The following is a 17,630-nucleotide window of genomic DNA, read 5'->3' on the forward strand; positions in this document are numbered from 1 at the left end:
AAGGAAAGAAGACCTCTCTTCGGCACAAACAATGCTCCCTCCTTAAAATCAAATCTTACTAATGTCAAATGATCAAAATACCCTCCCTTCTAGGCCAATGTTGTCATTTATTTTCTAGCCAAGTTTAATACTATATAGTTTGCAATAAAGTTATTATATATATATATATATATATAAAATTTAGCCGTATACTACCCCTGCCAAGTGACCCAACCACTCGACCTCCTTACCAGACGACCACGTTGGGCAACCAAGTTACATAGCGGCCGAGCGATCAGGTTGTACGGCAGCCCTATCAGAGCAACCAGACCACGCAAACAAGCCCACCAGCCCGATAGGGCCTCCCCCGTGACAGAATTGTTTATTATATTTTGTTAATAAAAAGACATTTTAAAATAAAATATGCCCTCTGATAAATGAAAATTCAAAAATCCAAATGCGCTCCTTTAGAAAAATGTGGTAATTTCATTTTGGGTCAAAATTATAATAAAAACAATATCTTTCTAATATTTTTTTCAACACTCTTTAATGATACCACCAGTAAAAAAACAAATCATAAATAAATAATTGCATTTTATTTGTTAGCAAGCCAATTGGTTATCAGGTTCACAGTTCACTCAACAGACAACTATATGGCTCTAATCCCTTCTGAAAATTCTCAAGAATGCCTATTTTACAACTAGCTAAGCTACTAACTACTTGGCACATTACCTTTCGAGTGGCAAAGCATTCAACTGGTGTAGAATGCCACGGAGACAAGGCGTGACACCGGTCGCGCATATTCACCCCATCTTCTTCTCCTCCCAGTAAAACGATGGTTTGGTCATATGAATTGGGGTTTGATTCAGACACAGCCTTGATCAATCATTGCATGAGCAATATTGAGGAATGCACAGATGTTTCCACCATGAACCAATCCTCTGAAACAAAGGAGAAGAGACCATCATCATCATCATCATCATCATATGATACGAAGAAGAGTGGAACCAAACATGAATTAATAACACGAAATTCCAAGCAATGAAATACTCTTCTGATCTATCATAGCCTCATCTATACGGTGAAGATATAATCAAAGTAGAAAGTGGCACAAGGAACTGAAAGGTCCAATTCCTTTCAGTGAACTAATGAAAATGTTTGTCAGCATCCAAGAATTGTTTGTATAGGAAAGAAAAAGTAGTTTTCCCCAAAGATTGCGCAAAAAAATGAACTTCTTGAAGGTTTCCTTTTATAAAGAGAAAATGTCCGAATCAACCATGGCAATTAAAAAATATTCTTCAGAAGGCATGAGATAGATTATTCCAATTTCCTACACACTCATCAACTTCATGATGAATGAGATAAAAGAAATTGGAACAAAAACAAGAGAGCTCATGTTTTCACCGCTGTTATATTCAGGTCAAGTTAAGGTGTCATTAATCTAAAAACGAACATAGGTTTGATTTAAAACGAAACAAGCTCTAGACCCTCTCTATACACTTAACCATGAGCAAACAGAACTATCTGTGGATTCAGCAGGCATTGTACAATTGCAGTTAGTGAAAATTACCACTGGCATATGACAAACTGAGGTTAATTTGTAGATGCTTACTCTGGATTATCTTTCAGGTAGTTGTATTCACTCGCAGCTTTCACTGACCTCTCATACATCTGTTTCATGGTTTCCTGTATCAACAATTAACAAGAGATGAATTACCTCGGGCATGTAAGAGGTAGGAAATGAGTGACCATAGGCAAAGTTTTATTGTTATGAAGGCAATCATACAAAAGCTTGCTGTAGCAAAAGTCAGGACAACAAACTAGATATGTATATTAGAAAACTAAAATCCCATCAATAAACTAGTTGTTTGACTGCTGACTTAAACAAGCATGTGTAGTTTGCATCTTGAGAAGAATATTGAACTGTTATATGAAAGATGAACCTACAAAACATTTGTCAACTATCATTGAAATTGATCTGTGACCAACATAAACCTAAAATACAGGCATTCTAAAGCTTAACATAATTGTCGAGTGTGCATCTTAGGTGGAATAATGAATCCTCATGCGAAAGATGAACCCCACCAGTCGCCTACTATAATTGGAACTTCCTATATGTAGTCATTGTCATCATCATCAAACCAAGTTTGTGTAACTACTTTGAATAGGATACATGAATCATATCCTTCCATTGAGTTCTAAATAAGGCAATATCACACAGGAATTGCCTATCTATCATCAGCAAATAAAAATCCATCAGCTTCACATAATTGTTAAATGTAGCATTTCACTTGAAATCATAAAATAAACTAATGGGAATATTTAACTATTTATCATAAACAACATGATGAAGAACAGCAGAAAGGTAGCTCCAATAGAACCAATTTTTATTTCATGGAAGTCATGTTAATTGTTTTCTTAGAAACCTTACTAAAGGGTGAGAAACTTACATAACTATGAGTAAGTGTACATGAAAGTACCTGTAATTTAGCCTCGAATACCTGTAACTTAGCATCAAAGCCCTCAGATGACCCCTGCATCAAGTTGCACTCATGGCTAAGTTCAAGCTCTCCAACTGCTACCTGCTAAATGTAAAAGTGAGTATGCCATAAGCTGGACTTAACAGGTGTGCCAATGTACACATACCATTATATGGGTAGATAACTGTATGCTAGTAATATATGAGTAAGCATGCATATAGGCATGCTTACGTAGTTGGATTAAGTATACAAGAGACAATAGAAGCTTCCGATTCCATACAATTTTCAGTAATCTATGTTCTAATAAGAGAAGGAAGAGGGAAAAGAAAGGAAGGGTGCTGGAAAGGGAAAAGAGGAAGAAAGGAGCAAGAGAGAGGTTTGCTTTATTGTCTATTTGAAAGGAGAGGAAAGAAGGGAAAAATGAAAGGAAATGAAAAAACTAGACCTTTGATTTTGTAATTTCTAGGACATGTAGGGTTAGAATAGATAAGCGTTTTCAAAATTTCCCTCAATTTCATGCCTCTTCCATCCACTTTTGGATAGAAACAAAGGTAGGAAAAAGAGCTCCGAATTTTTCACTTCCTTCCCCATACCTTTGCATCTTCCACCCAAATAATCAAGGGAATGACTGCTATCTCCTCCTTTCCCTATTATTTGGCTCTCTTCCGCCAGTAGACACACATTTAGAAAAACTTAAGTGTATTTTAAAAGGATTGCTATACTGAGTAAATTGGAAGATGGAAGATTAGGAAAAAGCTCATAGAGACAGGAATTGGCATGTTGAGATAAATTTAGTTTCATGAAGTATAATAATACTTTTTAGGTTTTAGTCCATACGGCCCACAATTCTAAAGGGTGTTTAATTCTGCTAGGCATATAAATTTTGGCATAAAAAACATATGAGTATATCCATAGGATTCATAAAGAAAATATTGGACAAGTTTTACTTAGAAATGGCTGCATATAGTGGTCATGCCAGCCACAGATGTCCAGCATTTTTTTGTTTACATCTTACAGGCATGATCACCAAAAAGCATATCACTTCTCATAGTTATATATCATAATCACATGGTTTAATGTTTATCCACATCTCAGAACAGTTATATCACAGATAAGACAAAGAAATCTAAGTCAAACATATTATACATGGTTTTGAGCACGTCAATAAACATTATTTCTGAGATGATGGTGAAGAATCAAGCCATTTGAAATTATTGATTCTGAAATCGTTGAGTAGCTAACCATTGATGCCAAAAGATTGTGATGTTAGGAAAGGGACTAAATTATATTTTTTATGAGTCAGTGCACTTGTCTATGTCGGACCAATGGGCATGGAGTCTCTGGGCTTCAACCGCCCTTCCGCATGCCGGAAAGAACCCTCATGCTGGAAGTAGATCAATTCATATTTTGAAATGGACCACTGCACTTGTCCTAGCTTCAACAGTGTAATTGTATAAAAAACATGTTTTAAGAAATACCAAGGCAATAAATAACCTCTAACGAAAACATAGTAAGATCAAAAAAAAGGTGGCACTATCAACAGATAAGATGCATATATTTTATAAACAAATATATATGCCTGTATGCCTAAGTTCTGGATAAGCACCAAAAGCCAATAAGTTAACCTAAATCAACAATGTAAAAGAATATAATACCCCTCCAGCACTTGCAGCCTTTGCTGGAGCAACCAATACTTTAGCTTTTCTTAGAATATCAATTGCTTGAGGGGTACAGGGCATATTTGAACCTGCTTGTTAGAATGGAAGATATGTTAATAATATCGAAGAGCAAATGGGTTTCATTATAGTATCACAAGTTGCACACCTTCTACAAGTACACGACATCCAGAATTTACCAAGGCAATGGCATCAGGTTGGTCTATTTCATTTTGAGAAGCGCAAGGGAAGGCAATATCACATCGTTCACACCAAGGTTTTGCATCTTCAAAGTACTTGGCCCTTGGATTGGGTTTCAAATACTCTCTGTTAACAACATTGCATCAACATACTTCTGGGAGAAACACAAAATTACCAAGTACTGGATTCAAAAGCATCACCTCAAACTTTTTTGTTGAAGCTTAATGTCTCGAATGAGTGATATTTTTATATAGTCAAATCCATCTTCATCCAGTAAATATCCTTTGGAATCTGCTATTTAATAAAATTGTCAATAAACTAACACAAGGGGCAAAAGTTCCAAACAACCTAAATTTCTCACAGGAACATATGAAGAATTGATAACGATGTCTACACGAAATTTGACAAATGATCACGCATCACACAAATAACCTACAATGGCATCTAACATTGAGGACAAACCAATTCGTAGAAGAAAACATGGAAGCAAACGTCACAACTCCTAATGTAGAATTTGCCAAAATTGTTCAAAGCTCTAGTCCCATTATCAGCTTTCAAATTCTACTATACTGAAAATTGAACATCTAAGTTTGAGGCTTTCAGCGTATGTTTACCAAACTTTATAGAGAACTATGACACAGACTGTTTATGTAAAAATCTGAAAGCAGAATCATGTTTATGCTAGAATAAAACTGATGGTTTCATTGCCGACAAGGTGACTAAGATAACTCATTTTTTAAAACCTAGTGTGATAGGGTAAAATCTATTAAGTCAATGCCTACTGCCACTTAGTCCACAAGGTCAGGAGCTACATTTCTTCAAAATTCAAACAAAATTTAAAGGATACCTGAAATAGTAATTGGGATAGCACCACAAGAATGAAGCTTCTCGAGGACATGCATTGCTATTTTCCCAGAACCACTAACTGCACATCTGATGGCAAAACTCAGATATTTACTAAAAGTTCAGAGCTGAGTATAGATTTACAATAGCACCATTTGGCAACTCAAGATGACATGTTCACAGGAAGATAATCAGAGTGTACATATTGTTTTAGCTTTAGTTGAAACATCATAAAACATAAAGGATTCATTTTCCATTAACTATAAATTTAGTATAGGCCTAAGGCAAAGGTTGCATCACATATAGAATTCTATAACCTATTTACTGTTAACCCTTTTTCATTCTCTCAACAATACCTAAAAGCAAAACCTTGCAGCTTGTCTAATTACCTGCAACCTGATACATGTGGGTATAGGACTTAGATCCTTGTTCTATGATAATAATGTTTTATATGTTGACAGCCCTACACATAAAGCTCAAGATGATGTAGTACAAAAGTATTAAACAAATATCGAAATGGTGTTACTCTAGAGTGTAGTAGATGGAACTGAATCCATCATTATGATTCACTACGTTATCAACATTTGTTTCTCTTAATTCTCTATGAAGTTCGAGAATTTTGTAACCTTAGTCCTTTGAGTTCCTTGTTCATCTCAGCAAGAATAAGACGTGCAAAGAAAACCTGCATAAGAAAGGCACGATAAGTTTAAAACAACACAAACTATTTCAAGACTAGAATAGCGAATACAATTTGGTACTTTCAGAAAATTACCAGTCCATAACCAGTAGCTTCAGTGCGGAGACTTGATCCAGACCAGAATATTTTTGGCCCTGTAAAACTTCCCTGCACATGGATTAAAATCAAATCCAGAAAAAAAAAACTATCAGTGCTGTTATAAAGCATAGAAACATGCACAAGATTATTTGAACTCATGTCAGTTCCCATGGTAACTGAAAAGCAAATTAGTGAATTGAGAAAGGAAAAAAAAACGCCGTAACAGATAGAAGACATCATGTATACAGTGATCTATACATAGTGTGATGGAAATAGACATGCTCTCAGTGCAATGAAAATGGATGATCTTGGACTTTAACAGTTTAACTGAATCTATTCTATTTCGGTATTTCCAAACCATGTAGTTTTATATGATGTGAATAGAGAAGGAGAATACATCGACAGTGTTGATATGATACATGATGGCTATTTCGCTCTTGAATGGTTTGTACATATGAGTGTTATGTGTTGGTGTGGGAAGCACCAGACGATCGAACATGTGTTTTGATTATGTCAAAGAGTTCAAAGTTAAGGTTATTTGTTGTCTGACAAGTTTGAATGAGATTGCAAGAAAGTTCTAAGTATTCTTAAGCAAAAGTTCTAGCTACGGTTAGGCAAGTGGAAAACTCTAGGGGGTGGTAACCCTAGGTGAGGAAAAGTCCTAGCTGCGGTTAGGCAAATGGAAAATCCTAGGGGGTGGTAACCGTAGGTCTTAAGGGGCGGTAATCCTAGGCGGAAAGTCTTGGTGGGTCGAGCGCTTCGGGCAAAATCCTAAAGTCGGGAACTCTAGGTTGAAATCCTGTGGTCGCGGACCGGGTGGAAGTCTGGATGGGTCGTGGAGCGGACGTCTAGCATGAAGACCAGAAGCCTTGGGCACTGAGCAAAAGTCCAGTCGGTCTGGAGGACCGGTCTGGCAACAGGTAACTTCTCCTGAGAGGAGTAGGTAAAGACGCGTTCCCCGAGGAGGGAACAGTAGGCATCGGTTCGACCTAGAGTTTCGACGAAACTCAAAGTCAGAACCGGACAGTCAGAGACGGTCAAATTTCAATTTATATATATATTATTTTATGCCTGGACTAACTTTATTTTGCAGAAAATAAGGGGCTGGAAAAAGCTGGTCTGAGCGCCCGGAAGGGGTCCAGGCGCTTGGAACTGGTTTGGGCACCCAAAGCTGGTCCATGCGCCCGGAGTTGGTCCGAGCACCCGGAACTCAAAAGTTATCACAAAGCTGATGTGGAGCTCGCGGAGTGGCCGAGCCACATGGTCCAGGCGCCCGGAGGGGTTCCGGATGCTCGGAACAGCCTATAAAAGCAGCTTCAACCAAGAGCTTGAAAACAACACAACGAACGACTTCCGCTTCTTCGAGCTGCACAAAAAACGCTTCTACGACGCCCGAAAGCTCCGACGACGATTCTACTGAAGATTTTCTTATACAAAGTTATCGGTATTCTTTAAATTTCTAATTACTTGTAAAACTCTATTTGTAATCTTTCCGATTGATTAGTGATTGCCTATAGAAAGCACTCTCACGTGCGAGCCTTGGAGTAAGAGTTGTCATAGGCTCCGAATCAAATAAATTCTTGGTGTTTGCATTGTCTATCTTTGTTTTCCGTTGTGTATTTACTCAAAACGAACGAATTAGCCATTGTATGTGTGCCTGACTTGTTTATTTGCCTATTCCTTCCTCAGTTCTCTACTGAATTAAATTCAAAGCGATTCTGATTTCTAATTCACAAATAGCAAAATAATCAGTGAAAATAAAAGTATGTAAAAAAAAGGGTTGTAAAGTTTCTAGAAAATGAATGAGCAAAAAAATCGCTAAAATCTTTGGAATATTTGACTTGCTTGTTTCAATACAGGTTGAAAACGAGTAGTTCATAGTGAAGTAATCGTGAAAAACTATGGTGTAGCTAATCACTCCACCCTGGGTAAATCAAGGAGTGTTAAGAATTTGCTAAAGGTATATTCATTTGTGTTATTAACTTAGATTTAATTTGTCAACAATGATAAGGAACAAAATCTAAATTAATTATTAATAAGCATTCATGAACGGAACTCAAGGAAAAAATATATGCAGATAAACTTAACAGAGGAAGCACTATGCAAAACTTTCAGGGTGCGTTTGGTTCAGGATTATCTTTGATAACCTTAGTTATCTATCCAAGGTTATCAACGAAAACCTTGTTTGGTTTAGGTAATCGATGATTCCCGAGTAATGTTCCATGCTCGACACGTCAGCAAAAGGGGCATGCAACCCGAAATTGAAAAACCTTGGAAAACTGAGATTTTTCTTGATTCCGGGGTTAACGAATTTTTTTTATCCAAAATACCCTCGAATAAGAGAAAAATGTGATAAAAAAGAAAAATATAAAGAAAAAAAAAATAAAATAAAAAACTTTAAAAAATAAAAAATGTAAAAAAACATTAAAAAATTTAAAAAATAAGAAAAACCTTAAAAAAATTTAAAAAATGGGAAAAAATAAAAAAAAACATAAAAATAGAAAAAACATTAAAATATTTTTTTTAAAAAATGTAAAAAATAATCAAAACATAAAAAATTAAAAATATATATATATATATATAAAATAGAAAAATAATATAAAAAATTTAAAAACATAAAAATAAAAAAATAAAACAAGTAAAAATTTTTTTAAAAAACTAAAAAAAATAAAAAAACACATAAAAATAAAGAAAAACATGAAAAAGAAAAAAAATGTAGAGTTTAAAAATAATAATAATAATAATATATAGTTAGTTTTGTAAATAAGGGTAATATAGTAAAATATTAAATTTAGTTATTTATTAAAACCTTCAAACAAACAAGTTTTTGTTGCATTAGCTAGGTTGAACCAAACAACATTTGGTTATGTTTTATTCTCCATAACCTTGGTTATGTGATTACCAACTTGAACCAAACGCACCCTCAAAGAAATTCCACATAACTATGTTAAGGCTAAGCATGTTAATGCAGTCAAAACATTTTGAGATTAGCCACTATAGAAATAAAAGGTTTATTGCTGAATAATTGTATGCTGGTAAGGAGGGTAAGGAGGGTAAGGAAGGAATACATACCTGAAAATGGCCAGTAAGACGCCTATACTGGCCAAAGAGGTAACCCATTTCTTTTGGACCAACACCCATGTCTTCTGCAGGAAGATCCTATAGATCAGAAAAAAATGTAAATTTCCTTCTACAACTATTCAGCTAGCACAGGAATTATTTTTCTTACCTGGTCAGGACCCAGATATTTATATAACTCATCCATAAAGCTTTGACAGAATCGCATGATCTGTTATGACTCGTGCATGTTAATTATACTAAAATAAAACAAGATGCTGTTACATAACAGGCTCAAAATAAGAATTACCTCAGTCTCACTTTTTCCCTTTGGATCAAAATCACTCCCTCCCCCGGCTCCTCCAAACTTATACGGAGATAAAGCATTTTTTAAGGTCTGCAATAAGAGAAAATGTTAAAATTTGACAACTTTTTTCTAGTAGCAATTGACCAAGAATCTCAAGTACAAACATAATTTCTGACTACTAAAATGAATCAACGAGATTCCTAATCTAATAAACATTTAGTATGACTAAGAAAGGGCCTATGACACAATTTGAAACGAAAAAAGAAAAGAATCTAAAATTTATTTACCTGCTCAAATCCAAGAAATTTTGCAATACTCAAGTTCATTGATGGATGAAACCGAAGGCCTCCTCTACATGGACCTAGGACCTGGCTAAACTGCACTCGAAAACCTCGGTTAACATGAGTCTCTCCCCTATCATCAACCCATGGCACTCGAAAAAATACCGCTCGCTCAGGTTCCAATAAACGTTCCAGGATATGGACATAGCTGCCAAAGAAATGTAGTGTTTGAATGACCATCATCGAAAATAGCATTTAACTGAGGATGTGCCACTTTCTAGAACACATTAGCGTTTGTAGGTACTTACTGAGAGTTCTTCAGCAATACAGGCTCTAAAGAATGAACCACCTCTTGAACAGATTGTATAAACTCAACTTCATGAGGGTCCCTTCTCAAAACTGACTCAAGAATGGAACTAGCAGACTTTGACATTAATGCTAGGTTTCCAAGTAGAAGTTGAAAAGAGAATATTTAGTATAGCAGAGGATAAAGAGTCAACATAATTTAAAATAAATAAATAAATAAACCACAGATGAAATGATCAACTCATGGACTGGATGTTAAATTATAGTTTTGATTTATGAGTAACAAATTGAAGATCTAATTCTTTGATAATCACAAAATGAAATCATTAACATGCTCTTGGCAATACATCTTTATTTCCAAGTTTAGAGCACATGCCATCAAAAAACTCTAGTATCTGTCATCAATAAAGAAACAAAAGGATCAACCACAGAATTTTGACAAAATCTCTAACATTTTCATTTCAACATCATCCATCAGTTGTGGCATCTAAGTGCTTTAAGTAGCACAAAGAGAAACAACTTGCTGTAATAGTTTTCTCTATCAGGAAGTGATTGTAAGAAGATATATAGAAAGTAATGAGACATGCCCTTTCAGAAGCATTTTAGGGATGCATTTGGGAGAAAATTAAGTATCTCAAGAATCACAGTTACAGGACTTCCCACCTAAAGCTACCGAAGTGTTGATAACTAGGTGGGGAGTAAGAAAAAAGGTGATGCTGCAAAAGACATACGAACCTTTGACATAAACAGGTCTATCCACAACAGGAAGACCCTTGTCCTTAGATGCCATCTGGAGACGAAGAGCTTCCTTATGCAGCAAGCTGTTGTTATGTTCTTCCAATGCGCTCATTTGCATATTCCTACTCCCTTCATTTCCATACGGATTCCTCCGATGTTTCCTTCCATACTCTCTACAAACTGAACAGAATATCCTTGCTGTACTTTCATGCATATCTACATAGGCCCACTTGTAGGTATCCGCCCATTCCTCCCTCCACTTTTTCACTACCTTCTTCTTTCTTTTCCCATGAGGTGCCTTCACTAGTTGAGATTGATCATCAGTGAGAACCTGAGATGCCAAAAGTATCTGCTTGTGGTCATCTTGATCATCAGGAGTGACTGATTCATGTGTAGGTACGACTACAAGGGTAGTGCTGGAGAACGTTGGGTCATCATCTCCAGGTCCGATCTCCAAGTCAATTTCTTCCCCAATCCCTCTCACGACCATATGATGGGCTGTGGCCCGGGCCTGTGCTTGGTGGAGGAGAGTAATCTCATCTATACTGGAATTCATGACGCCCCCAGTGCCTTTCTTATCCTGAATTCATTCCTATAACAAGATTTACTCCACTAAAAACACTTCTTTCTACACTATGGTCTGTAACACTGCATGTAACATCAGAATAAATAGCCTTAGACATGACAAGTGAAAATACTTTGTTTCAGTTCTTCTGATCTCAAAACCTGAACTAAGCCCCACGGCATTGCTACTGAAAGTGTAAGAATCAAAGCCCTGTAAATGATCGATTAATTCTGTCTTCCGTAAACGACTGCCCCAACACTAAACTTCCAAGCAGCTAGACCAACTGCGACTCGATTGGGTATTATTAACATGAATCTCATCAAAAGAGGGGGGAAAGCAAAGAAATGGCACAGGCAGGAAGTATTCTTAATAGAAATCCAGATAAGACAATCGGGAAAGAATCGATCTTAAGCTCCTTCAGTGACCAAAAACCGCCTTATGGTGAAGTACCACTTCGGATCTCAGCCAAAAACGAAGCGCATAGAAACAATCTTCATTCTCACTTCTATCCTCCGTAAACAACTGCGTCAACAATAAAAGTTCGGAACTGCTAGAGCAACTCCGACTCAATTGGGTACTCTTAACGGAAATCTCATCTATAGAGGAAAAAAAACATGGCACTGGCAACAAGTCTTCTTAATAGAAATCCAGATAAGGCAACTGGAAAAGAACTGATCTTAAAGCCTGTTCAGTGATCAAAACCGCCTTTTGGTGAAGTAACACTTCGGATCTCAGCCAACAACGAAACGCACAGAGACAAACTTCAGTCTCCCAGCGCTGCAGTGGAGGAACCCTAGAAAACTGCGAAGAATGAAGAAGAGAACCGAAGCGACAAGCACTCGACCGTTCAGCGCGACGCGCACCTCCACCGATTGCCCGAAGGCGGAATCGAGAAAGCTCGTCGAGTTGGAGAAGAAGGGTGAGCAACCCAAGAAGCGCCTTCCCTCTCTCTCTTCTCTCTCTCTCTCCGATTTGGGTCACCACCGACTCGCTTCCAGAACCGTCGCAACGGCGCACGACTATTTGTTCGGGTGCGAACACGAACTATTAACAGCCGTCCGATCCCATCGAACCCCTTAAACCAACGGCCAGATGTAGAAGTTGCGCGCATAAGTGAAACGGATTCCATTACGTGCGCAATGAGAATTAGCAATTGAACCGGTTCGGGCTGTTAATAAGCCGGTTCGGGCCGGAACATCAGCGGGCAGCTTTACCCTCTATTCGAATTTAAACTCGTTAAAATGCAAACTAAATTTATTTCAGTGGAAATAAAAAAAATTATTAATACACTACGAAAAAGGGGTTCGGCTTAGACGAACCCGACGAGAGAAGTCGCGACGATGGAGGAGGAGCTGAATCAGAAGATCGAGGCGGCGGTGGTCGAGATCCTACGAGAATCCGACATGTCCACCACCTCCGAAGCCATGGTCCGCTCTATGGCCAGCGATCGGCTCGGCCTTGACCTCTCCAGCCGCGGCCGCAAGCTCTTCGTCCGCGGCATCGTCGAGTCCTTCCTCGCCTCGCAGCAGGACGAGGATGAAGAAGCTGCTGCTGCCGCGGACGCTTCCGGATCCGGTCCGAAGAAAGAAGAAGAATCTGGGGAGCAAGCGGAAGCAGATCAGGAGGAGGAGGAGGAGGAGGACGAGGCGGGGCGTTCCATTAAGAGGAGTCGCAGACCTAAAGAGTTCGACGACGAGGGCGATCTCATCCTTTGCCGCGTGAGTCAACTGCTTCTCCTGATGGTTCGGATTTGGTAAAACCCTAGGGTTTCGTGCTGAATCTTTCGTTTATTTTGTCGTCGGCAGTTGTCAAATAAGAGAAGGGTGACGCTTCAGGATTTCAGAGGAAAGACCCTGGTGTCCATCCGAGAGTACTATATCAAAGACGGCAAAGAACTGCCTTCCTCCAAAGGTATGCTGTTCTTCTGAGTCATTCTTTTGTTGCTATTGTGGTTTCCCTGTGTTGGGAAAAAACAAAGTTCTCAAAGCCCCCAAAAAGGCCCCTGGCGACTGGTTTTGCTGTCAGCGTCCTCTTTGTCCCCATTAAGTGTCCGTTTCAACTGGAGACCTCTCTGTTTGGAAACCTCTTCTGGAGTGAAAAGAATTCTTCCCTTTGTCGTGTAGCTTTTCCATGCTGCATACAGTGCTCCGATCATCATAGATCCCGCTCGTTTGAAAATTCCTTTATTAAATAATGCTAAATTTAAGGACTTTTATCCTGTGGGTGACATACAACCATGGTTTAGCACAATATGGCTGTGTCAAAGTGAATATTTAGAGCATTCTGAGATGCATGGAGAGGTAGAATTAGTTTGAATTCAAATCTTTTCATCATTTTGTGTGTTTGGATGTGAGAATTGGCTATGATGCATATCTATACATGGTTGTCAATTTATGTGCAAGTTGCCTTTCACTAGTTCAAATGCCTTCATTTTTACTTAGTACCCAATTGAACTTCTGAAGGCCACCAAAATAGTGTCTTGACAAGATATTTATGTATCCCAAACCTCACTTTTTTACTCCGGTTGAACATTGGTAGGTAACATGTATTTCTGCTTTAGTTTTGCATGTTTTGAAAGTGAGAAGTGATTTTGAAGCACTTTTAGACATGTTTCACTTTTCTATGTATGCATGTTATCAGGAACAAAAAAATGTGTTGATTCTTTTAGGAGTCCAAATGAGCAAATCTTCACAAAGTTCTTCAATTTGAACTGTCATTACATCCATGTTGCAAAATATTTTTGTCTGCCCCAGACCTCACCATTTGAACTCTAGTTGACATGGATTGGAACTAAATATTTAACCATGCATCTATGGATTATTTTTATGTGGTTTAGATGTGTGAATTAGCTGTGGATCATTAAGCACATGGTCCAAAGGCCTTCATTTTCATAGAACCTTTAGTTTGCCCTTTATTTTAAACCCTTTTGACAACCATGTGATTTAAGGACAATTGATCACCACTAGGCCACAAAATTATGTTTTTCTAAAAGTTGTTCAGTACACAAACGAACATGGTTGGCATTCAAAACTGTCCTGAATAAATGTTTAACATTGTCTTTACTAGTGGTAGAGGTGTAAGGAACTAGGGTATCTTTTACCAACAAGAGGAATGGAGATGTTCCATTGATCATTTTAGACATTGTTGTTAGGAGAAAACTCAGGTGGAACTAGAGGGTATGTTAAAGTCATAATGCTTCAGCCTTGTTGTGTTGAAGTTGTATTGTACACTCCATTTACGCACTTTATGGATATTTCAGAAATTCCTGGTTGTAGAGGGTTGGTTACTGCTATCTCCAAGAGGTGGGATTTAGAAATGTCTTTCAATGTTTAGTAAAGATAACCTCTTTGTGTTATCAATGTCGCATTCATATTGCATTTCAAGAACCCCTTTATTGATTTAAGGCCCATTGATCAAGGTGGACAATTGGAAAAGAAGCTTTTTTACTCCTGGTACCTCATGGAAGAGGGTATGCAGAAGTGATGTCGAAGAGGGCATTTTAGATTTTTGTTGTTTGTATATATTTGATTGCATTTTGTTTAGCATTGCAACAATTATCCCTTTTAAGTTGATAGAGTTTGTTGAGTACTTGGATAGTTTAGGTAGATATAATTGCGCTGAAGCTGTGTATTCATATTTTGCTAGTCAAATTCCACCCTTTGGTGAACTTTTGTGGAGGTCTAATGGAGCAGGTGCTAAATATAATCTTCCATATCTGAAAGGATGCATTCCTTCTTTTATGGTTAGTTGGGATTTTTTACTTATGTGAATAGTTATAAACAATTCACAAATCACTAACAAGAAGCGTCTTTGATAGTTACGTTTCTATGAGCACATTTTTGTATGGATAGACAGAAACCTTGCCGATGGTGGTGGAGGATAAATAATAGTCATGTCTCTATGGTCCGTTGACTTATAGATTCCGTGAATGTCAACAATGTTTGTCAAGTAGGGCTGTAAAAGAACCAAGTGTTTGTGAATAAGCTAGGTGTTTGGCTTAATAAGAGTTTGTTTATGTTCGTTTAATATACATAAGATTAATTAAACAAACAAGCTTGAACAGTTGGTTAAGCTAAATAAATAAGTTTGAATATATATGTGTTCAGCTCTTAACGTTCATGAACAATGTTCACGAACCATATTTATTAATAAAATTTTTTTTAATATGCTAAATAAATAATAAAATAAAATAAAATAAATAAATTTAAATTATCAAGCTCAATAATCAATCAAACAATTAAAAGTTTCAAACAATCAAACAAACTTGAATTGAGAGCTTGATAATATTTAAATGAACCAAATTCAAACCAAGCTCAAACCAAGCTTAAGCCAAGCTTTAATTGAGAGCTTGATAACATCTAAACGAACCAAGCTTAAGTCAAGTTTCATACAAACTCAAGCTCATAAAAAATAAACCAAGTCAAGCTTGAACATTCATTTCAAAAACTTGGTTCATTTTAAGCTTAGCTCGGCTCGGCTCTGTTATCTTATCAAACAAACTTGAATACTCCAAAGTTCGGCTTGGCTCGACTTATTTATAGTCCTACTGTCAAAGTCGCATTTGTTGTATAAAGTATCGATGACAATATAAGAAGGGAATGGAGGAGTGGAGGAGGTGATGATGGTGAGGAATTGAATGACAGGGTCACCAGGGCTGGAGGAAGTCATAGAGGCGAGCAAGGAGGCAGGTGAAGTGGGGGAGCATTGAGTTAGAAGGGAATGATTGAACGTTAGGGAACTATCTGGCTTTCGAATCCGCTTTCTGTCTAGTCACGACATTTTGTTGCGCCTTTTGGCACTGAAGTGATTGAGATTTGTTTTCTCCTTTTTTTTCCCACATATGTTCACTTTTCTTTTTGCAACTACAGAAATCAATATGCATCCCTATTTACTGCCCAAATTAAATCTTGTATGCCTTGTGTGCTCATGCTGTATATCCAGGAATAAGTCTGTCAGTCGAACAATGGCAAGCGTTTCGGAATGCTGTACCTGATATTGTAGCCGCGATCAAGAAGCTTGAAGGATCAGACTAAAAGAACTTCAGAAGGATCGGCGTCACATGTTTTAGGTTTGTTGTGGAGATTTTGAAGCCCTTTCTCCATTCTGAAAATTTTATTTGGATTTCAAAAGGAAAAAGGAAAATTGTAGACTTGTAAAATGGGAAATTGTACCCAAAATTTTATCTGATTTGTTGATGAGTGGGTATGATAATATTGTAATCTTAAAATAAGGGTAAATTGCTAAAGTTATTTTAATTTAAACTATTATAAGTTTACAAAACCAATAAATTTCTCATGGATTTATTAATTTATAAGTTTAGTATTAACGATGAACCACCAAAGTTTGAAACATGCAAGAACTAATAAATATGAAGAAAAAAAGGGAAAACAACATTCAACTGAGATGGTAAAATTATAAGTAGAGAATAAGATGTTAATTAAGAAACCTAATCTATTATAACAAAGATAGTTGTAAAAAACGAATACATTCCCCTTCAACATTTATGTAAATCTGTCTCAATATCAATATGGAGAAGATAAATTACGAATAATTATTAACATTTAAAATAGTGACTAATACATAAAAGAAGTATTTATTTCGATTTTATAAAGATTTGAACTCCAGATTTCATGATAATAATATTTCATGCGTTAATCACTAGACCGTTCTAAGAGGACAACATAATCATTCATCTAAAGAAAGATAAATCATAGCATCAATTTATAATCGACAATATTCATTTAAAAAAAAAAAGATAAAAAGGATGTGAGAGTGTTTTTTTTTTCCGTGACACAAGAAACTTAACCTAAAGTAATAAGCCAGGTGGGGAAATTTTGCAATAAAATCAAAGTAAGCATGCAGTCTTTTTTTCTCAATAATGTGTAGTTTAGTGGCAGATGTTACCCTCCGGCAGAAAAGATTGGTCGGACAGATTGCTTTCGCACGCTGCCCTTTCCTTTTGCTTTGTTTACTGGGCACAAGCGAATTAAAAAAGTTATAACATAATGCACGTGAGTAATTTTTCAAAGCATGCCTTTGTGTGTAACAGCAAAATTGAATGATAAAAGTATTTTATAAATCAAGTTGCACTCATTTGTGCCCAATTTTTTAAGTGTAATTCAGCAGAATACCAACCGAAAATGGCACTGAATCAAAATTTACGATGAGCACGTTTTGCCTGAGATAACTCCTACTGTTCCAAGAAGACTTCACAGACTAAAACAGGTAGGCAAGTGTCAATTCTAAAGAAAAATGGCAGCTCTAGATAGACCAGAGGGAGGCAAGTCTTCAACCAAAGCAATTTCAACAAGCTACTGGTTCTTTGTTTCTTGTGCCATTGTTGACTGGAGGACAAAAAAGTTGATCTAAATGTCATCAGATTGGAAGAGTAACCAAGTGTTTTAGAATTATTGTAGTAAAACTAGGACTTCTCTATATTTCTA

General features: G+C 36.9%; 2 protein-coding genes across 3 annotated transcripts; one reads left to right on the plus strand and one right to left on the minus strand.

The window, feature by feature from the left end:
- Positions 1 to 556: 556 nt before the first annotated feature.
- On the minus strand, positions 557 to 12,202 carry LOC122041720 (NADP-specific glutamate dehydrogenase-like). Of its 2 annotated transcripts, none has more exons than XM_042601502.1 (15): positions 10,620 to 12,202; positions 9,887 to 10,016; positions 9,585 to 9,786; positions 9,301 to 9,387; positions 9,163 to 9,222; positions 9,006 to 9,092; positions 5,931 to 6,002; positions 5,785 to 5,840; positions 5,163 to 5,248; positions 4,516 to 4,606; positions 4,284 to 4,441; positions 4,115 to 4,206; positions 2,460 to 2,561; positions 1,592 to 1,665; positions 557 to 920 (listed from the first exon to the last, which is right to left on the minus strand). In XM_042601502.1, the coding sequence occupies exons 1-15, from the start codon at positions 11,176 to 11,178 to the stop codon at positions 845 to 847; spliced, it is 1,932 nt and encodes a 643-aa protein (XP_042457436.1). In that variant the 5' UTR covers positions 11,179 to 12,202; the 3' UTR covers positions 557 to 844. The 2 variants fall into 2 exon arrangements, with proteins under 2 accessions (XP_042457436.1, XP_042457435.1); XM_042601501.1 differs by having other exon boundaries at positions 2,460 to 2,564.
- Positions 12,203 to 12,441: 239 nt separating this feature from the next.
- LOC122041723 (RNA polymerase II transcriptional coactivator KELP-like) lies at positions 12,442 to 16,451 on the plus strand. The gene is made up of 3 exons (XM_042601504.1): positions 12,442 to 12,905; positions 12,993 to 13,098; positions 16,129 to 16,451. Exons 1-3 carry the CDS (start codon positions 12,528 to 12,530, stop codon positions 16,218 to 16,220), a joined length of 576 nt encoding a protein of 191 aa, XP_042457438.1. The 5' UTR covers positions 12,442 to 12,527; the 3' UTR covers positions 16,221 to 16,451.
- Positions 16,452 to 17,630: the final 1,179 nt, after the last annotated feature.

This window comes from Zingiber officinale, chromosome 2A (assembly GCF_018446385.1).
Source record: "Zingiber officinale cultivar Zhangliang chromosome 2A, Zo_v1.1, whole genome shotgun sequence".
NCBI classification, from domain to species: Eukaryota; Viridiplantae; Streptophyta; class Magnoliopsida; order Zingiberales; family Zingiberaceae; genus Zingiber; species Zingiber officinale.